Source organism: Trachinotus anak, unplaced genomic scaffold, assembly GCF_046630095.1.
Source record: "Trachinotus anak isolate AG129_WGS33_773 ecotype Australia unplaced genomic scaffold, CSIRO_AGI_Tana_v1 ptg000014l, whole genome shotgun sequence".
NCBI classification, from domain to species: Eukaryota; Metazoa; Chordata; class Actinopteri; order Carangiformes; family Carangidae; genus Trachinotus; species Trachinotus anak.
In genome coordinates, this window is record NW_027273865.1 from 10,013,443 (window position 1) to 10,035,841 (window position 22,399).

Here is a 22,399-nt window from a genome sequence, read left to right on the forward strand (position 1 = left end):
AAAAAACAGGACTTGCAAATAATTTTAATTACACTGCAGCACTCCTATCCAACTGTGAACATGCAATGAGGGAGACAACAGTTAAGTGGCAATGACGACACTGGTGTTATTTTTGGACATTTTAGTCTTTAAAGTCATCATCATGCACAGCCCTTTCTCAGAAGGCTGCACAGAGCTCAGCAGACATTATTCCTAAGGCAGCATGTAGAGTTTGGGAAACTGCTCCACTCTTTCCACCATTGTATCACTTCAGAGAAGGTTGCTTGTGGACATACATAATATTGTATATATAATCCTGTTTTCTTTTGATAATGACTCTTTCAATGACTTTTTGCAGAGGCTGAAACTCGTCTATGTTTGCTAAGAAATATGGCAGATAACAATTCACTGACTGGTGTTGAGTCCTTGGAGGTGGAGCTTCCAGACCGGATTGTTACAGCGCAGATCCTGGTAGTGATTTTTCTCTGCATCAACTTGATGCTCATCATAACCTTTTTTACAAAAGAGTGCTTCTACACAACTACACGCTATATCTTATTTGCTGTTACATTACTGTCAGATAGTTTCCTGTTCTTCTCGTCTGATATCCTTCTCATCTTCACCCAGTTCTATATTACCATCCAAGTGTGGTTATGTATCATTATCTGTGTTGTGGTACTTGTGTATTCTACAGTCACACCAGTTACCCTGACAGCAATGACCCTGGAGCGTTATGTGGCCATTTGCATGCCCCTGCGCCATGGAGAGCTGTGCTCTCCACGCAATACTATTCACTGCATCCTCATCATCCATGGCCTCAGCTCTGTACCCTGCATTGTTATTCTTTCCACCTTATTTGGATCAGCACCCCTTAGCTTTTACAAACAATATCAGTTATGTTCAGTGGAACTGTTTTTATTATCTATTTGGCAGCAATATCTTAGGTCAGCTGTATTTCAATTCCAGTTTTTGATTATGTGGATCGTCCTTGTTTTTTCTTATGTTAAAATCATGAAAGTGGCCAAAGCTGCATCAGGAGAGGATAAAAAGTCAACAAAGAAAGGGCTCAGAACAGTGGTTCTTCATGGTTTTCAGCTACTACTCTGTCTCATCCAGCTGTGGTGTCCATTCATAGAAGCTCCTTTGCTTCAGATTAGTTTTAGCTTATTCAATCATGTCAGGTACTTTAACTACATCATATTTTTTCTTGCACCAAGATGTCTGAGTCCTCTGATTTATGGCCTCAGAGATGAAGTTTTTTTTCATGCACTTAAAAACTGTGCCTCCTTTGGCTTGTATAAAGGAAATACTATTTGATTATTTGACAAATTAGAATCAAAATGACTCACTGTGTGTTTGGAATTATTTGTCTATGAAAAGCATGGATGTTGAACTGGGCTTTAATCGGTGTGTGCTCACGAATAATTGGCCAGCAGGCCAGGTGTTTTTCCACAAAACCACAGTATCAGTGATGATGGATCAGTCTCAGGACCTGCATAACAATGTAATGAGTAATGATATGCAGTGAGGTGCTTGGCCGCCAGAAGTCATGAAGTTTTTTCCATATAGTACAGCATAGGAATGGCTTTAGATGGAAATTGCTTCATTGGATAAATCGGTAACTTTGAGAAATGAAATGCTGTTCACTTTTTTTCCCCCCTGTCAACAGGTCTGACATATCATACATAATGTAAATGGAAACTAACAACATTGCCCTCTATGACAGTATAAAATCTTTTATCTGCTTTTTGGAACCCTTGTAAACTTTCAAACAAATCAAGTCAATCCATCCATTTTATATTGTTTTTATTCTGCCTTGATAACAATGTGTACATATGACACAGATGAGCAGAGCAGTTCACTGCTTACCATTTGCTGGTAAGTTAGACCCTGTCTGTGAGGTATAACTTAACCTGCACCCTGGGGCAGAGTGGAAACATGGAGCCTCAGTGGGCTATTTTCAAACTTCAGGAGTCCATCAGGCTAAACAAGGAGGATGAAAATGATATGTCTGTTATTTTCTAGGGGCAATTTTGTTGTACAGTTAGCAGTGACCACACAACCATCAGACTGCCAATAACAAATGGACAATTAACACATCAAAATCCCTCAGAGTAAAATAAAAGACAATAAATTCAACATATAACTCAAATTGTGTTATTTAAAGGGTCAATGGTAGCTGGGACAGATCAGTTCTTGGGTCTATTTGTCACAGTGGCAGAACATGGTGGCAGATTGTATCCATGGCCAGGGGGTGGTTAGGATCAAGGGGTTACTATGATCAGCCAGGATCACCTGTGCTTCTTCATTGTCCTAACCTTGTACAAATTAATCAAGTCACTCAACGTTGTGCCAGTAATTTTGCTGCACAGATTGACAATACCCTGCAATATCTATTTTTTGGTTTAAGTGACCCATAGCAGCTGACAAAGGAGAATGTGAGGACAGAATCAAAAACCAAGAATAAAACATTTTCAAACAGATATCATCAACAGTCCTATCAGGAAAACCTTAATTTGTGTTCATGAATAAACTTTTATTGCCATGTGCAAAATGAGAGAAAAAGTGTGAGATGTGAGAGTCTTTGGTAATTACAGCCCACTGTGATGTCATATTTGAAAAGGGGCTGAGGCTGTGCACAGTTTAAGAGATGCTGCAAAATAAAAGCAAAAGAAGGAAGAATGACAAACCAGCTTGTTATATCAAACCTTACCTAACTGCCCGAAGTAAAGTTATGTGAGGCAGCAATTTTAGATAAATGTGAAAATTTAAGATGTGGTTGAATGCCAGGGGGTAGAAGCGTCTCACTGCAGCGATCTTGTGGGGGAGTTGTTCCAGCACCGGTCTTGGCCAAGGCTGGTGCTGCGGGGGCCGGAACGCAGATTAGATTATGATTGTTTGGGTTAGGGCGAGCAGTCGTATTTCAATAGACACGGCTTACTCTGTTAGTCCATTCTGGTCATCTTCATCCATACTCCTTTTCAAAGCTGCAAGCTTCTCCAAGATGTGACCCATGTTGCGATTTATGACCACAGTCTGAGCATTAACAGCTCTGTCTATTACCACAGACAGGGTGTTGACAGCTCCTTCCAAGGTTGGTCCCAAGTTGCGGTTCACAATCACAGTCTGAGTGCTTACAGCTTTACTCACTCCATCAATTATGTCGGGCAGCGTGGGGATTTGGACTGCTGTCACCGTCTTCCGAATTTTCCGATACACCAGGGCAATGCCTAATCCAATCAGCAGAAAGCCTGATATCACAATTCCAAATATATAAAGATCTTCTATGTCCTCAACGGAAAGAATCGCCAGGCACACGACCCTCCACTGCTCCCAGGAGTCCCTCATGTAACCAGCGGCGTACGTTCCTCCAGGGCAGACAGGTTCCCCCGAACCTGGGCTTCTCGTCGAGAAGATCCTGTCAATTGCGTTGAGAGACCAGTTGACCAATTCCATGATTTTAGATTTAGAGAGCAGTGCGGAGAGAGGCTTCCAAGGTTTAGACAAGACAGGACGAGACGTGAGATGCAAAGCAGGGAAAAAAAGGGAAAGGAGAGAGGGGGAAGATGCGTCCGCCTTCGTTGGGAGCCGGAAGAAGAAGATATCAGAATCAGAATCAGAATCAGGTTTATTGCCAAGTATGTTTTCACGTACAAGGAATTTGTTCTAGTGAATGGTGCAGAGCGCACCAAAACACCGAGGCAGCCATCTGCGGCGCCATTTAAAGAGGAGGAATGGGGAAAAAAACAAGTGGAGAGGAGAGGAGAAAAAATAACAGAACCCAAACTATACTCTCGGGGGGGGGGGGGGGGGGGGGGGGTACAGTGTGGGATTCGGGAAAAAAAACCTCAGCAACATAGGCATATATAAACAAACACATCTTACAACACAGTGACTCAAGACAATTTGCTCCAGGGGAGGGGGGAAAGGGGGGAGGAGGTGATTCCAGTGCAGACAGGCAGCCAGCCGCAGCCGCTGCCATTAAGGCGCAGCTATCGGACCCCGCCCGCCGCGCTGGATGGGAGGAAGCGGCGAAGGCGTGGGATGGGGTTGGGTTGTGAGTTGCATATGTACATGTAAGAGGTGTCCGTGAATGTGTGTGTGTGCATAGGCCTGGGGAGTCGCTTCGTCTAGTTCACAATCAGTGCCTCAGTTCGCAGGGTGTCATCGCGATAACACAGCAAGTTGCCATGGAGACATCCTTGATTGGGTCCCGGACGGAGTCAACAATCCACAGGTGTCCGTGGAGGAGGGGGGGGGTAGGAGTAGAAGCGTCTCACTGCAGAGATCTCGTGGGGGAGTTGTTCCAGCACCGGTCTTGGCCAAGGCCGGTGCTGCGGGGGCCGGAACGCAGATTAGATTATGATTGTTTGGGTTAGGGCGAGCAGTCGTATTTCAATAGACACGGCTTACTCTGTTAGTCCATTCTGGTCATCTCCATCCATTCTCCTTTTCAAAGCTGCAAGCTTCTCCAAGATGTGACCCATGTTGCGATTTATGACCACAGTCTGAGCATTAACAGCTCCTTCCAAGGTGGTTCCCAAGTTGCGGTTCACAATCACAGTCTGAGTGCTTACAGCTTTACTCACTCCATCAATTATGTGGGGCAGCGTGGGGATTTGGACTGCTGTCACCGTCTTCCGAATTTTCCGATACACCAGGGCAATGCCTAATCCAATCAGCAGAAAGCCTGATATCACAGTTCCGAATATATAGAGATCTTCGATGTCCTCAACGGAAAGACTCGCCAGGCACACGACCCTCCAGTCCTCCCAGGAGTCCCTCATGTAGCCAGCGGGGTACGTTCCGCCAGGGCAGACAGGTTCCCCCGAACCCGGGCTTCTCGTCGAGAAGATCCTGTCAATTGCGTTGAGAGACCAGTTGACCAATTCCATGATTTTAGATTTGGAGAGCAGTGCGGAGAGAGGCTTCCAAGGTTTAGACAAGACAGGACGAGACGTGAGATGCAAAGCAGGGAAAAAAAAGGGAGAGGAGAGAGGGGGAAGATGCGTCCGCCTTCGTTGGGAGCCGGAAGAAGAGATGTCAGAGCTCCTTACCCTATCTCTAAGGCTGAGCCCAGTCACCCTGCAGAAGAAGTGCATTTCAGCTCCCTCCTCACTACAGTGGTCTAGTACAACAACCATTTTACTGCTGATGGGGTGCTGATCCACCTATCAGTCTCACACTCCATCCTACCCCCACTAGTGAACAAGACATAGAGATACTCAAACTCCTTCACTTGGGGGAGAAACTTCCAACCTGAAGAGAGCAATCGACCATTTTCCAGCAGAGATCCATTGCCTCAGACTTGGAAGTGCTGAACCTCATCCCAACTGCTTCATAATTGACTGCAATCCACCCTAGTGCATGCTGAAGGTCCCAGTCTGATGAAGCCACCAGAGCAGAACCACATAATCTGCAAATAGCAGAGAGGAAATTCTGAGGCCCCCAAACTGGACACACTCCTCCACTGGGCTGTGCCTTCAAATCCTGTCCATGAAAATCCCAAACAGGATTGGAGACAAGGGACAACTCTGGTGGAGGCTAACACCCACAAGTTGGCTGCCTAGAATATGGACACAACTCTCAGTTGGGTCATATGGGGACCAGATAGCTTGTAGCAATGGCCCCCGTATTCGTAAGTCCACAACGCACATGTAGACTTGATGCATGCTTCTTTGTTTCTTGGTATAATTAGTTAGCTTTAAGAAATCAGATGCTGTCTGATTTGTTTCCTCTGTCAAAAGGTCTGACATGTTTCCTTTTACTGTTGAAAATTCTGTCAGTCATGTTTGTGGCTGATGCACAAGTACTTAAACTTTAAGACAGCATGCCTTTTCCTTATTTCAGTATTTGTTCTTTATCATTGGATCTTTAGGTCTCGATGTAGTATTACGTAGTGTTTTTTCCAAAGGTCCCACACAGGTCCCTTATTGTAAGCAATGGTTCACTATTTATTTCTAGCATAGCTGATTGTATCCAGCTTCCCAGCCCCCACTGGCAGTTACCATAGCAATTATGGTCCACAGACCCTCAGTGAAAGGACAAGTCAGAGTCTCTGGTAAATTGTCGTAACACCCCACAACTATCACACTCCTCAGGGGAACATATTCTCTGGGAGGAAAATGTTTCATAGTTATACACAAGGTAAAGGTGATTTAAATTTTAGAAGTAGTTACGCAATCTTCACACAGGTGTGGATATGATGTGGTTCCATGAAGAATAACCTTATTTGAACATGTAATAAGTATGAGATGGCATAAGGATACAGTTGACCGGGGATTAATCCTTCAGAATTAGGTAACATTCTACTTATTAACTTGTTAAAGTTAGTGCTCATTTCTTTTCTCTTTGAGTAGTCAAGCTCCAATGAATGCTTAAAGTTAAGACATCTGGGTCTCCTCCTGTACCTTCTTCCATCAGCTCAGCTTTCTATCCTAGTAAATAGTTAGCTTGGGGAAGTGCTGTCCAGCACTTTTTTCCTCTGTCAGCAGGTCTAACATGTTTCCTCTGCCTAAAATTCTGTCAGTCTGTGTTTGTACATACACCCAGACCATGGGTTAAAGGGTAATCTCCAGAGGATCAACAAATGCACACAAGATTGAAGTGTGATTAACACTAATGTGTGAATCCTGAACTCTCGGTCTCACACATGCACACGCACACACATATCCAAACTAAGGTTTACCGTTCTTCCTCAGCCACCCAGGGTCCGCCGTCAAGATTACTGCTCAGCTGCTTCAGGTTCCAGCTGGGTCTCAAGCTACAGCCAACTCACCCTAGGCAAAGTCTTAATATTCTGCTCAAAATAATATTCAATCATCAGATTCCATTCCATTCCATTTAGTTTTATAGCATATTTGCCAATAGCCACCACACGTTCTCTTCCAAAATTGCTTAACCACTGGTCTTCTATTCCACTTTTCAACCTATTGACATTGCATTTACTCTGTAAATAGTAGTGTAGCTAATAAATCTCTGATAATCAGTTGTTTTGCTGTTGTGTTTCTTTGAAAAAAAAAAAAAAAAGAGACTGGAGATCAATTTAATAGAGAAGTTATGACTTCTGATATTTGATTGATTAATTGAATTTATGGATTCATATGTTTTTTCCTCTTCAGAGACTTGTGCCCCATTCAGTGAGGATTCTCAATCATAATAATGTGGCTTTAGTATGCTACACATGTCTCAAACTAAATTATGTAATTTTTTTTTTTTCTGAGCTCTGGAATGCAGTCAACATAAGAGAGAGACGCAGTGGAGAAAGGCCCGTGGTTGCCATGCTCGCACTCTTGATGGTGTCCATGAGAGGCTTTACACTGAAGAGTTTGTAGTGGTTGACTGTGCCCTTGTTTTGGACATTTTGTAGATCCTCATCAGTGTTGCTGAGATGAATGTTCAGGGACAACGTTCTGTACCTGTCCTGTGACTTGATCTGTACTGGATGTGGCAAAGAAAAGAGGTGATTCCTCCTCCAGTAATCTGCAATGCTGTCCAGTTTTACTATGGCCATATATATAAGCAGTCCAAAACAAATATAAAATCCCCCTACATTAAAGTCTGTCCACTTTAATTTTATTTTCCTGTGCAATCTTTTTAGCAGCCTGCTTGTTTGTCTTCTCACACAGTGTTTGTACAGGGGAGAAAAGTGTTAAGTGTAATAAGTTCAAGGGGTGTATATATGGAGGTGAAGCTGAGCTGCGGCTCTGTTGTCTGAGCGGGTTGAAACTTGGAAACAGGGGGAGCATTGTCAGGGTCTTTGGGGGTGCTGGTGGAGTTGGGGGAGCTATTTGTGCTTTGGGGGCATGGGATCTCTTTGCTGGCAGTGATGCTGAGGTTGGTCTTGACCTGGTGACAGGCAGAGTAGGAGGCAGCATCAGACAAGGAGGTGGTGGCAGAGCATTATGTGGTGGCTGCTGGGGAGATTCTGCATATGATGCACTGGTCAGCTCTGAATCCTCACTGGTTTGTGGTCTTTGGTGGAGCCACCTCAACCACAACTGCTGAGATGAATTTGGATGTGTTAGGATAGGGTCACTAGTGAACAGAGTCTTTAATGATGTAAATGCAGTCTCTGCCTCAGGTGACCAGGAAAATGGGTGAGGAGGTGAGGTGAGGTTTGTGAGAGGGGCAGCCACCTTACTGTAATCCCTTAAGAACATCTGGTAAAAGTTGGCAAATCCCAGGAACCGCTGGAGCTGTTTTCTGGTCTCTGGTCTCAGCCACTCCACCACTGCTTTGAATCCCAGAAAACTGATTAACATTTTTCTGCTTTACCAAACAACCTGTTCTTGAGTAGTCTTTGGAGCACTAACCTTACATGCTGTTGGTTTTCCTGTAGGGTCCTGGAGAAGATCAAGATGTCATCGAGATAGACAAACTGGTTGAGCATGTCCCTAAGAAGGCGTCTGGTGGGCAGGGAGGCTTTTGGAAGCAGGTTTATCACACAGTTGTAAGGATAGTGAGGAGGCAGGGAAAGGGCTGTGTCTTTGCTGAACACTTCAGCTCAATCATGGTAAACAGTAGGGACACTATTTTGCCTCATTTGAAGAATATGTTGTTGAGAAAACACTAGGGAACACTGCAGTAAGAACCGTCTGCAAGCACCCAACTCACTGCTGTAGTGCTCTGGGGTTGACATGTGGGGTTCCCGGAGGAGAGAAGCAGGGGTAGCCTGGGCAGAGGGAGCTGGAAGCTGCTGTGCCATGAGTGGAGCTTCAGCAGCTACAGGTTGAGACAGGCAAGTGGACACTTCGTCCATTTGTATGCCAAGCTGGGTGACGCTGGTGCTGAGGGCTTTCAGGTTCTCCATGACATCCAGGAGAATCCTCTTGTGTTGTCTGATGACAGTTCCCTGAGCAGCTAATGCCTGGCAAAGTGCATCTGAATCCATGGGGTCCATGTTGGCCAGATTGTTCTGTTACGTTAGATACAGACTCACAGCAGGCAAGATAGAATAAAAGATCTTTGTTGGCAAATGCCACAGGAAATTCAGTGAGTGAAAATCTTTGGGTAACTGGAGTTGGGGGTAATGGGTCCAGGTGGAGGCTAGTAGAGACCAGAGTTGGTTTATTAAGTGGAGACAGGTGAGGGAGCAGCTTGTAGGCTAAAGGTGAGTAGAGTGGTGGATAACGACGATGAGCTTTCAGCAGGAGCAGCGCTGGTGCAGATAACACTGAGGTGGAGAGAGACACTGGTGATAGCAATCTAAAACAACAATGACAAGTTATCAGAGTTTCTTCACTGGAGAGTTTTGTGGCCTGGAGAGTTACCACATTGATAGTAGAATAATCTGACGACAAGTGGGCGAAGACCCGGGGTTTTTATACAGTGCTTGATGAGTGATGAGAGACATGTGTGCCATGTACCTGGTGCTGTGTCATGCCCCTGCTGAGCACACACATGCACACACACAAAGGGGAGGAGACAGAAGGAAGGACAAAAGACACAGGGAAAAAAAAACAGGGAAAAATGAACACAGAGAACACTGGGGAAAACTTGAAGTCACACTGTGGCTGTGATATAGACAAGGATGTTAAAACCAGTACAAACACCAAATAAAACAGTGCCACTTTAAAAATCTGTGGTTTCCTGGCGCTTCTTGGCAGACACAAAGTCTTGGAATTGCTGGAAACTGAGACTCCTTACCTTTGTTTCTTTGATAACTTATGAACCAGACGTTCAAGATGTTTTTAAAGGCACACCATGCAGCCGCTAATCCATCAAGCAGGCAAGTCCCGGCCAGGACTCTTAAGTGCATCACATTGCCCTTTTCTCAGTCTTAACTGGTATTTATAAAGGTGCCCTCCTCTCCATAACAAATGGACCAGGACGTTAAAAGACACAGCAAATAAAACAGTTTCATTTAAGAAATCTGTGATTCGCTGATGCTCTTCAGTGGACACAGAGCATCTCAGAGTTGATGCACTGACATTTTGCCTGGATGTTTTCTCTGATAACTTAAATCCAGATGTCCACTATAGTTGAAAACGACCCAGGTGTAAAATGTTTATCTTAAAACAGGTTGAAAATAAAACAAGCTTAAAATAGGATAAAAGTAAACTCTGAACTTCTGGCAAGCAATTGCGACACTTTTTGCTTTTTTTTTATTCTTTATTGAAAGGGGGCCAAGATGCTGACACGTACGCTTAAGGGATATGACATCCTTGACAGGGGATCAAATGAAACAGACTGTTACTATGATTAAAATCACTATTTCTCTGGTTTGGGAATTGCTATAAACATGCCAGATAATTACATTTAAGTACATAACTCAAAAAAGTATATAACATAGGTCTAGTCATTGTGAAACATTTTAATGTGGAAAAGTTACGTAGTAAAACAATTTAAATTGCATTTCTTCAATATGTTTTCAGTTGAGAATATTTCACAGTAATCTTAAATCTTATATTTTATGAGAATTTGAAGAAATGTATCTATTGTTAATGAGTACAGTAGTTTAAATATTAAATGTTGTATTTCCTTTAAAGTTTGTACTTTAATTCTACAAAATACTGAATTATATATTGTCTGTAGATTTTGCTTCTATGGGTTTTAAACATTACTTAAACATTCAATGTAAACACAAATTCTGCAAGTTAAAGTTTGAGATGATTTTAATGCTTACACAGTAGTTTTATTTTGACACTTTTTTAATTTTATTATCAAGAAAAATCAGTAAAAAACTGTTTTTCTCTCCAGAGCCTTTAGCACCATCACTTTATTGAAGGTGTTTGATCATAATAATTTGTCAGAAGAAAAAAATCTGTAAAATAACAGCGTTTCACTGTTGAAACTTTAATGAAAATTTCTGGAAATGTATTGTTTTTACACTTTATTTGAATTAGGATATTTTACTTTAATATTATGGCAGCTGGTACTCCCAGTCGTTTGACTGTTTTTTCACAATTTTCTTTTTCTACTATATGTAATTGCAATGTAAATTTTCATTCAAATTTGATTTTTTTTTTTTTTTTTTATCAAAAGCCATCACATATTGTCCCTTGAACACTCCTGCAGTGGTCCATTTTTATTTTTTAACATTCATGTTCAGAAAAGAGCAGACATAATGTTATGTTACAATGATGTTACAGTGTTACAATGACTAACAAGTGTATGATGAAGGTTGATGAAAAGTAATGTATTTTAAGTTTGAATTTTTTATCTTTATGTTATCTTTATCAATATATATTTGTCTCATTGAGATCTCATCAAGATCTTTTTTTAAGAGAGACCCAAGAACAAAAAGCAATCACACACACAATCAATAACAAAGACAACACTACACAATACAATAAACTAAGAAACAAAGAATGAAGAAAAATGTATGTAATTAACTGTGAGCAAGTGATGAAAAATAATAGCAACAGATCATAATGCTTCATAATAATTTTTCAAACAATAGAAATCTGCACATTGTTTTTTACACAGTGAAATCCAAAAGAGGTATTACATTTCAGAGCATCAAAAAACTTGTCATCCCTGAGGCCATAAATCAGAGGACTCAGACATCTTGGAGCAAGATTAAACATTATGTAATTAAAGTACCTGACATCAATAAATAACTTTAAATTAATCTGAAGTACAGCATTTTCTATAAATGGACACCACAGCTGGATGAGGCAGAGCAGCAGCTGGAAACCATGAAGAACCACTGTTCTGAGCCCTTTCCATGTTGACTTTTTATCCTCTCCTGATGCAGCTTTGGCCACTTTCATTATTTCACCATAAGAGAAAATGATGGTAATGGTCAGGATCAAGAAGTAGAACTGATATACAGCTAATTTAACATTATTCTGCCACTGGAGAAACACAAACATGCCCATAGAGCATATGGTGTGTTGGGTATACAAGCTCTGTGGGGCGGATGCAAAGAAGATGGAGAGAATAATAACACAGGGTAGAGAGCTGAGGCTGTGAATGATAACGATACAGTTTATAGTAATGCGTGTGGAGCACAGCTCTCCATGGCGCAGGGGCATGCAAATGGCCACATAGCGCTCCAGTGTCATTGCTGTCAGAGTAACTGGTGTGATAAAAGTGCATAAAACCAAAAGAATATAGATGATGACACATAAGCCAATTTGTATGGTGAAATGCAAGTAGCTCAAGATGAGCAGGATATTAGACATGATTAATATCAAGCTATCAGACAAGAGTGTAACAGCAAATAAGATGTAACGCATGGTTGTGTAGAAGTAGACCTTTGAAAAAAAGGTCACTGTGAGCAAGAAGTTGATGCAAAGGAAAATCAAAACCACGAGCTGCACTATAGTGACCCGGTCAGTCATCTGCCAATGCAGGGACTCACCACCACTCACAGAGTTGTTATCTGCCATACTATATAAATTATTTTAGGTACTACCAAAAGTCAAATGACATGCCTTGTAATGTCGACACATAGTAATATGACAATCTTAGCCAAGTACAACATCAGCATCTTTTAAGCAATAAGGTCTTGGTTCAAGTGTAGTCATTTACCAAATCCTCTCAGTGCTAATGTGTCATTTAGGCACATTATTGAGCCCTCCTGAGCTCTGTGCAGCCCTCTGCAAGAGGATTGTGCATTATGACTTTATAAGAGTGACAAAACAATCCCAGATTGGTACCAAATTAAACTTCAGTTGATGTCTGCCTTACTATATCACAACATGGTCGTCACTGCTCTTTAACTGCCTTTGTTACTCATTGGTGCTGGAGTGCAGGAGAGTCTCTAGAGTGACCTCATTAAGTGTACCAAATAAGTTTTGGAATAGACTTATAGGAGAACTTTTTTTTTAAGTTTTCCATCAATGTTTAATGGTCAGGTTGGTAGATGGATAATTATGTAGAACCTCTGACTTTTGTGAAATTTGTGTTCTGTCAGAGACATGCATGTAACCGCAATTTTGTTTTGTTAACCCTAACAAGACAAACATCTTTATATGCCAAAAAATGGCATACTTAAGCCGGCAAGATATCTATGGCCTGCATAAAATACATGATGAATGAGCTAGGGAAGAGCCTCCAAAGTTAAATCACGTTTGTGTATTTAATGATAACTGACAGTTTTCTAAGTTGATAATTTAATAGCTGAATATGCTGTATGTCAGGATTTCGTGGTGAGGTGTGCGACATGCTCTACATTCATTTGCAGCTGATATGGGGTTTCAGCAGTCCAAGTTACTCAAATCCAGTAGATGTCTTAGTGCTGGTAGTCATGTGTAGGTTTACTAATGGTGTTATGCCCTTGAACCAAATCTCTGTGACTATCAGCTCTGCTGCAAAGAGAGAATACAAAGAAACACCAGGAGAGAATCTGAAGCTGCCAAGAGTAGAGAGATAAGTTTGGTCGCCTCAGGATTTCATGTTTGTTTTCAGCAGCTATTATTGTCCTTCTGCCTGTAACCTCCAGCACCTCCAGCACGTCATTTCAGGTCTGTTGTGGTAAAAGCACGAAAAAATTAACACAGCCCTGACAGCAGCTCTTTGAGGCTGTACTTAGCACAGTCACATATAGTGAAAAGTGAGATTTCCATTTCTTTATTGAATATAAAGATCTATAAAGGTCTATGTGCCCTATAAATACTCATCTACCAATTGTTGGATTACTTTTATCTTGCTGTTTTAAGTTGCCTGTGTTGTTTAATGAGTTACACTTGGACTGAAAACCAGCTATTATTATGGCTATGTGTGTGGACTCCAAACTTTCACACTGACAGGTTAGGGATGGTGTCTTCAGCCTGTAGTCATATCTCCACAAACAGGTTAAGCTGCTTGACAGCTTTGTCCCATAGCTGCGGAAACAGCAGAACCTGTGCTAGCCCTGTGCTACCCCTTAATTGAACCTTCATGGGAGGGGGTACGATATTTGAGAAAAGAGCTCAAAGAGCAATGGATTCATGGATCCAAAGGCAGCATTATTAAATATACAAGCACACATCCAAAATATGGCGCATGAGAACCTTTATTTTCAACACAGTTATCACTGCAACAACAAAACACAATTTTTTATTTTTTATTTTTTTGGAACTGGTTGATCACTTCAATCAATCAATCAATCAATCATACTTTATTTGTATAGCACTTTTCATACAATAAAATGTAGCACAAAGTGCTTTACATATACACTTGACATTTAGTATAGCAAAGACTGTTTTAACATGATTTAAACAAACATGATAAAGTTTGTTGGCAATGGGAAGTGACTAACTAAAAACAACAAAGCGATAAAAAGATTGAGATTGTTTCATGTGTTGCGATGTAAGTGTACAAGGAATGGGATGGGATGATCACACATGTCTTAGTAGTGACTTTAATTTGTCAATCGTAGTAAATCTGACAGTTGTTTCTTATACAAACCACAGAGAGCATAGCTTTTCAGTGCATGAAAAAACTTATCATCCCTGAGACCATAAATGAGCGGACTCAGACATCTTGGGGCAAGAATAAAAGTTATGTAATTAAAGTACCTGACATTGATATATAACACAACATTAATCTGGAGCACAGCAGCTTCTATGAATGGACACCACAGTTGGATGAGACAGAGGAACAGCTGGAAAGCATGAAGAACAACTGTTCTGAGACCTTTCCATGTTGATTTTTTATCCTCTCCTGATGCAGCTTTGGCCACTTTCATTATTTTAGCATAAGAGAACACAATGGTGACACACATGATCAAGAAGTAAAACTGACTTATTGTTGACCGAAGATGACCCTGCCAAGTGTGAAAGATAAAGATTTCCACAGAGCATATTCTGCCCTGATTGTAGAAGCTGTTGGTCGCAGATGCAAAGAAGATGGAGAGAACAACAGTGCAGGGAACAGAGCTGAGGCTGTGAATGATGAGAATGCAATGCAGAGCACTGCGTGTGGAGCACAGCTCTGCATGGCGCAGGGGCATGCAAATGGCCACATAGCGCTCCAGTGTCATTGTTGTCAGAGTAACTGGTGTAACAAAAGTGTATAGTGACAAAACAATATATACAATAAGGCACAACCACATTTCTATGTTAAAGCGAAAATAGCTCAAAATGAGCAGGATATCAGTCATGAGTAAAAACAGACTATCAGACAGTAGTGTAATAGCGAATAAGATGTAGCGCATGGTGGTACAGAAGAAATCCTTCATAAAAAAAGTTGTGAGTAGCAAAAAGTTGATGAGAAGGAAAATTGCTACAAAAACTTGAACCAAAATGACCCTGTCATTGATCTTGTACACAGCAGAGTCATTGGCTGCCATATAGTTCTCTCCCTAGACACAGCCACAATTCATTGAGCTCCAAAGACAGATCCAAAAGAAGTCAATTACTCATCTAAGACTAAAGTGGAAATATAATTTAAAATGTTTGTTTAGGATGTATGTCAAGATTTTTTGTGGAAAAGGGCTCAATTAATTTAATTTTAAACAATGTGGAATTTATACTGATGAAAACAAGCACTATACAGAAAAATTAAACAGAAAAATATCAGTCAGTTTACCAAACCATCCCTGGAGTGAATGAATGAATGAATGTCTTCTGCTGAGTTCTGTGCAGTCTTCTGAGTAATGGCTGTATATGACGACTTTATAGGGGCAACTATTACACAAGGGGAAACACAAATGAAAGTACTCACAACAGTGTCATCATTGTCAACTTTTGCAAACAATACACCTTGAAGGCTATTACTGTAGTGATGACTCAAAGGCAATTAGGCATTATTGTGTACATCAGGTTTACAATTTTAAGCAGGAGGGCCTTGTTATGTGAGACATGTTGACATGTTTTGTCAATTTATTCCCTCGTGATGCAGCTTTGTTAAGGCCTGTTCATTTTGTGTTTGAAGAATCCTAACAATGGGATGTACATTTTAAGCAGCTGTGATGGAAATGTTGGCAAATAATCTGCCTGCAGATACAACTCAGTTTCCTAAGAAGTTGGGACTTGGAAGTTGTTAAATGTAAATAAAAACAGAATGCTATGATTTTCAAATCATGTAAACCCATATTTAATTGACAATAGAACAAAGACAACATATCAAATGTTGAAATGCTGAAATGTTATTGTTTTATGAAAAATATATGTTCAATTTGAATTTTATGCCAGCAACACGCTTCAAAAAAGTCCGGACAGTGGCATGTTTACCACTTTGTTGCATCACTTCTTCTTTTAACAACACTCTGTAAACATTTTGGAGCTGAGGAGAAGTAAAATGTAAAATCCTAATATAGGATTTCAATTGCTCAACAGTTCGGGGTCTCCCTTGTCATATTTCTCATTTCATGATGTGCCAAATGTTTTCAATGGGTGACAGGTCTGGACTGCAGGCAGGCCAGTTTAGCGTCTGGACTCTTCTACTGCAGAGCCATGCATTTGCAATATGCTCAGAATGCAGTTTGGCATTGTCTTGCTAAAATACAACATATAAGACATTGTCTGGATAGCAGCATATGTTGCTCCAAAACCCGTATATATCGTTCAGCATTAATGATGCCTTCCCAGATGTGCAAGCTACCCGAGCCATAGGCACTAATGCACCCCCATACCATCACGAATGCTGGCTTTTGAACTGTGCGCTGATAACTAGCTGGATAGTCCCTCTTCTCTTTAGCCTGGAGGACGTGGCGTCCATGATTTCCAAAAAGAATTAGAAATTTTGATTTGTCAGACCACAGGACAGTTTTCCATTTCACCTCAGACTATCTTAAATGAGCTCAGGTCAAGAGAAGTCGGCGATGTTTCTGGATCATGTTTAGATATGGTTTTTTCATTGCATGGTAGAATTTCAACCTGCATTTGTGAATGAAACAACAAACTGTGTTCACAGACAATGGTTTTCAGAAGTGTTCCCGTGCCCATGCAGTGATTTCCACAATAGCATTATGTCTGTTTTTAATGCCATGCTGCCTGGGGACCCAAAGATCACAGCCATCTAGCATTGGTTCTCAGCCTTGTCCCTTGCATACAGAGATTTCTCCTGATTCTCTGAAACTTTTAATGACATTATGAGCTGTAGATGCTGAAATTCCCAAACTCTTTGCAATTTTATGTTGAGGAACATTATTCTTCAACTGTTGCACTATTTGCCCACGCAGTCTTTCACAGAGTAGTGAACCTCTCTGCATCATCACTGCACAGAGACTCTGCCTGTCTGGGAAGTTATTTTTATACCCAATCATCTTACTGACCTGTTGCCAATTAAGATATTCAACCAGATGTTTTATTTTTTTTTTAATTAATTTATTTTTTTTAAACAGAGATTGGATCCACTTTAACAAACAAGGCTCTAGAATGCTAATTGCAAATATGCTGCACACGGTGCTGTCTCACCCATTTGACTGACTGTTGACATCTTATAAATGCTGCTCAGAAATGCCCTCTTTTTCTGAGGTCCCAGCTCACTTTGCTGAATGGAACACTAGCACATCCTACTGTCCTCTCCCCTCCATATCACCCTCACAATCTCCTCCCTGTAAAACCATCACCAACACCTACAGCACAACCAATATTAATCTGTGACAATCCAAACGACTGTGTCATCCCTGTTAAAATCCATTATCAACCACGCAAATCACCTGCACTGAGAGGACAGAATTTCCTAAATATTCGATGACTGGTGTATACTTAGTACTGGAAGTACAACAGGAAGTCGTCAGGACGCATTTGAGATCCAATCACTAAGACCACATTCAGAGGTGGTTTGGGCCACATGTGGCCACATTCTTTTAGCAGTGCAAACATAAATGGGTCCTAGCTACACTGAAGGATCGCCTCCTCTACTGACGTCCTCTGCCACAGTCTAATTAGTCCCATCACAGTTTCACAATGAACCGAAAATATTTTACTATTTTAAATGGATAAACCCTTATTTCACTGTAGAGCAGTGCACAGCACATTGATTCGCTCAACCCCTCCGTACTGCTCTCTTTCACTGGCTCTTTCTCACTCACACACACACACACAAACACAAACTCAGAAGCAACACCGCATACTTGTCTATTTGCATATGAAGCAGGGAAGTGAGATCTGATCACAAGTGATCACTGGAGACAGATGTGGAGACGCATTTTAAAGCCAGGTGTGAACAGACGAACTCAAGAGTTGAACACTTGTAATTGGATCACTCAGGACGCATGTTAATACCAGGTCCGAACAGGGCCTTAAATTAAGGGCTTGTCCGGTCTCGTTATTTTGTACTGCCTGTCTTTCCTTTGCTGCCCTTTGCCTGGATATCTTCACCTTGCTGCACTCCTTCTTATCTGAAGGGGGATAAGGATTGTTCCTTTAAAATGTTGGTAAATACAATGAAATGTGAAGTATTGAGGAAAATATAACATTACTTCTATGTTAATCTTCAAAATATTTACCAGTGATTGACAGTGACACACCCCAGTGACAATGCAGAATGTTCTTCCTGCCTCAATATTCATGGATCATCAGTTGGACTGTTGTTGGGAAGCACAGAGAGGACAGAGTAAATTCTCCCTTCGACTAAACACACAACCTATGTAATGACCTTTTCTTGACTTTACTTGTTTACTCACTACTGTTGCCTCTTAATGCTTGGGAAGAAAAAACTAAGCTGTCAGAGCAATTTTCAAATGTGCAAGTTTAGTTTCCACAACCATTTGTGTATTTGTATAATGCCTGCAATATCATAGCTCATGTTAGACAAGTAGAAGCTAAGCCAGGGATAGCTTTGCAACCACATTTTAGCTTTGCTATTCACCCATCAAAGTTCCCAGCATAATCCTCAATGCACATGTGAAAACGTCCAAAAAACTCTTGATAAGCACAGTCACTCCCTCAAAAATGACAGAAAAAATCGATATAACAGCTGGTATTTAAGCTAACATTCAAAAGACAGTAGCCTACTGCTGCCACACAAGGGCAGTAAATTACATGATAAACTGTCTGCAGAGTAGGTTGGAAGTAAGCTGAGTCAGTACAGGCAGCAGGTGAACCAACCCATGCCATCTGGAATGCAGGCTGGTTAGCCAACTGGGAAGCAGGCAGAAACTTAGCAATCCCTGGGGTGTTGGGCGTCTAACTGGATGTGTAACTGACTAGGAGACTACCTGTTGGCTAGGTGACTGGGTGACTGGTGGCTGAGTAGCAGGCCAGAGGCTAGCTGACTGTGGGACAAGCTGGCAACTAGCTGGCTGGAGGGTAGCCAACTGCTTGGCAAGTGTGAAGTCAGAGGTGTTAAGGATGCTGCCGGCATGCAGCTGGCCACCAATAGTTAGACACTGATATTTAGTTAAATGTCATATGTGATGTTGGATGACAAAAATTTAATGAATTTTAATGTGAAGGAGCGGCAGCTCTACTCCAAACTGATGATGTCTGAGCTCCTTACGCTGTCTCTAAGACTGAGCCCAGCCACCCTATGGAGGAAACCCATTTCAGCCACTTGTATCCACAATCTCATTCTCTCAGTCTCTACCTGAAGCTCATGACCATAGGTGAGGGCTAGAACGAAGATCGACTGGTATATTGAGAGCTTTGCCTTTCAGCTCAGTTCCCTCTTCACCACAACGGCCCGGTACAAGGTCTGCATTACTGCTGATGCTGCACTACTGATCTCCTGCTCCATCTTACCCTCATTCGTGAACAAGATACTTAACACTTGGCTGCAAACCATCCTAAGGAGCACTGGAGGTCACACTCCAAAGAACCACATCATTTGCAAAGAGCAGAGATGCAATTCTGAGGTTCCCAAAGCTGACACACTCCTTACCTCAGCTGCGCCGCAAGATCCTGCCCATGAATGTTGCAAACATGATCGGAGACAAGGGGCAACCTCGGTGGAGCTCAAAACTCACCAAAAATGCACTTGACTTTATGCTGAGGATGCAGATACAGCTCTCACTTTGGTTGTACAGGGACCGAATGGCTCGTAATAATGAGTGGGGCACAGTCATAAGCTTTCTCCAAGTCGACAAAGAACAAGTGGACTGATAGGTCAAACTCCCATGACCCCCTCAGAACTCCTGCAAGGGAAAAGAGCTGGTCCACTGTTCCACGGCCAGGACGGAACCTGCATTGTTCCTCCTCAATCTGAGGCTCAACAATTGGTTGGAGCCTCCTTTCCAGCACCCTGGTGTAGACTTTCCCATGGAGGCTGAGCAGTGTAATACCCTGATAGTTGGCGAGCCCTGCTTTCCCTACCTGAGCCAGAATCTCCTTGAGGCTAAACGAAAGTCCTTCTCCATAGCCTCACCGAACTCTTCCCACACCTGAGTTTTTGCTTCTGCTTCCGGAAACCCCTGGGTCAACCAGGTCCTAAAGGCCTCCTTCTTTAGCTTGACGGCCTCCCTCACTGCCGGTGTCCACCTGTTCTTGGGTTGCTGCCTCAACAGACACTGACGACCTTAAGACCACAGGTCCCAACCACCGCTTCTGCAATATAGGCTTTGAACAGGGCCCACTCAGACTCCATGTCCCCAATCTCCCCTGGGATGTACAAGAAATTGTGCAAGATGAAAACCTCACGGACAGGGTCCTCTGCCGGACGTTCCCAGCTCACCCTCACTACACGTTTGGGTTTACTAGGTCTGTCCGGCCTTCCCCACCATCTGATCCAACTCACCATCAGGTGGCGATCAGTTGACAGCTCTGCCCCTTTCTTCACCCAAGTATCCAGAACATAGAGCCGTAGATCTTTTGAAACGACCATGAAGTTAATCATTGACCTTTGGCCTAAGGTACTCTTGTACCAGGTACACTTATGAGCTACCTTCTGTTCGAACATGGTGTTTGTTAAAGCCAAACTACACTATATTGCCAAAAGTATTCACTCACCCATCCAAATAATTGAAATCAGGTGTTCCAATCACCTCCATGGCCACAGGTGTATAAAATCCAATCACCTAGGTATGCAGACTGTTTCTACAAACATTTGTGAAAGAATGGGTCACTCTCAGGAGCTCAGTGAATTCCAGGGTGGTACTGTGATAGGATGCCACCTGTGCAACAAGTCCAGTCATGAAATTTCCTTGCTCCTAAATTTCCACAGTCAACTGTCAGTGGTATTATAACAAAGTGGAAGCTATTGGGAATGACAGCAACTCAGCCACGAAGTGGTAGGCCACGTAACTTGACGGAACGGGGTCAGCGGATGCTGAGGCACATAGTGCACAGAGGTCGCCAACTTTCTGTAGAGTCAATTGCTACAGACCTCCAAACTTCATGTGGCCTTCAGATTAGTTCAAGAACAGTGCGTAGAGAGCTTCATGGAATGGGTTTCCATGGCCGAGCAGCTGCATCCAAGACATACTTCACCAAGTGCAATGCAAAGCATTGGATGCAGTGGTGTAAAGCACGCCGGCACTGGACTCTAGAGCAGTGGAGACGCGTTCTCTGGAGTGACAAATCGCGCTTCTCCATCTGGCAATCTGATGGACGAGTCTGGGTTTGGTGGTTGCCAGGAGAACGGTACTTGTCTGACTGCATTGTGCCAAGTGTAAAGTTTGGTGGAGGGGGGGGTTATGGTGTGGGGTTGTTTTTCAGGAGCTGGGCTTGGCCCCTTACTTCCAGTGAAAGGAACTCTGAATGCTTCTGCATACCAAGAGATTTTGGACAATTCCATGCTCCCAACTTTGTGGGAACAGTTTGGAGATGGCCCCTTCCTCTTCCAACATGACTGTGCACCAGTGCACAAAGCTAGGTCCATAAAGACATGGATGAGAAAGTTTGGTGTGAATGAACTTGACCGGCCTGCACAGAGTCCTGACCTCAACCCGAACACCTTTGGGATGAATTAGAGCAGAGACTGAGGGCCAGGCCTTCTCGTTCAACATCAGTGTGTGACCTCACAAATGTGCTTCTGGAAGAATGGTCACAAATCCCCATAAACACACTCCTGAACCTTGTGAACAGCCTTCCCAGAAGAGTTGAAGCTGTTACAGCTGCAAAGGGTGGATCGACGTCATATTAAACCCTATGGATTAAGAATTGTCACTTAAGTTCATATGCGAGTCAAGGCAGGTGAGCGAATACTTTTGGCAATATAGTGTATGACTTGCACAGAAGTCCAATAACAAAGCACTGCTCGGGTTTAGATCAGGGAGGTCATTCCTCTCAATCATGCCCCTCCAGGTTTCTCCATTGTTGCCCACATCGACATTGTGGCCCAGCAGAACTATAGAGTCCCCACACGGAACCCCCCCCCCAACTCTCAGGTACAGAGAGGCGACCCTCTCATCTGCCAAGGAAAACTCCAACACCGCGCTGCTCAACCGGGGGCTTGTGATTATCCCCACACCTGACAACCGGGGCAACTTAGGAAAAGAAGATAGTCCAGCCCCTCTCCAGAAGTTTGGTTCCAGAGCCCCTGCTATGCATAGAGATGAGCCCAACTATATCTAGTCGCTACCGCTCAACCACCCGTACCAGCTCAGGCTTCTTCCCCACAAAAGAATTGACATTGCATGTCCCCACAACCAGTCTGTGATACT

The 22,399-nt window shown here is 42.5% G+C and overlaps 3 protein-coding genes and 1 long non-coding RNA gene across 4 annotated transcripts; 1 reads left to right on the forward strand and 3 right to left on the reverse strand.

Annotated features, from left to right (window-relative positions):
- On the forward strand, positions 1-3,579 carry LOC139632382 (odorant receptor 131-2-like). The gene has a single exon (XM_071497303.1). The coding sequence runs from the start codon at positions 370-372 to the stop codon at positions 1,294-1,296; it is 927 nt and encodes a 308-aa protein (XP_071353404.1). The 5' UTR covers positions 1-369; the 3' UTR covers positions 1,297-3,579.
- A 7,539-nt stretch (positions 3,580-11,118) lies between these two features.
- On the reverse strand, positions 11,119-12,365 carry LOC139632373 (odorant receptor 131-2-like). Its single transcript, XM_071497285.1, has one exon. It carries the CDS (start codon positions 12,315-12,317, stop codon positions 11,373-11,375), a length of 945 nt encoding a protein of 314 aa, XP_071353386.1. The 5' UTR covers positions 12,318-12,365; the 3' UTR covers positions 11,119-11,372.
- A 312-nt stretch (positions 12,366-12,677) lies between these two features.
- LOC139632307 (odorant receptor 131-2-like) lies at positions 12,678-17,139 on the reverse strand. Its single transcript, XM_071497183.1, has one exon. It carries the CDS (start codon positions 15,200-15,202, stop codon positions 14,273-14,275), a length of 930 nt encoding a protein of 309 aa, XP_071353284.1. The 5' UTR covers positions 15,203-17,139; the 3' UTR covers positions 12,678-14,272.
- A 71-nt stretch (positions 17,140-17,210) lies between these two features.
- On the reverse strand, positions 17,211-22,096 carry LOC139632308 (uncharacterized). Its single transcript, XR_011693542.1, has 3 exons — positions 20,533-22,096; positions 18,308-18,385; positions 17,211-18,199 (listed from the first exon to the last, which is right to left on the reverse strand). It is a non-coding gene; the product is annotated as an uncharacterized lncRNA (long non-coding RNA).
- Between the last annotated feature and the right edge of the window lie 303 nt (positions 22,097-22,399).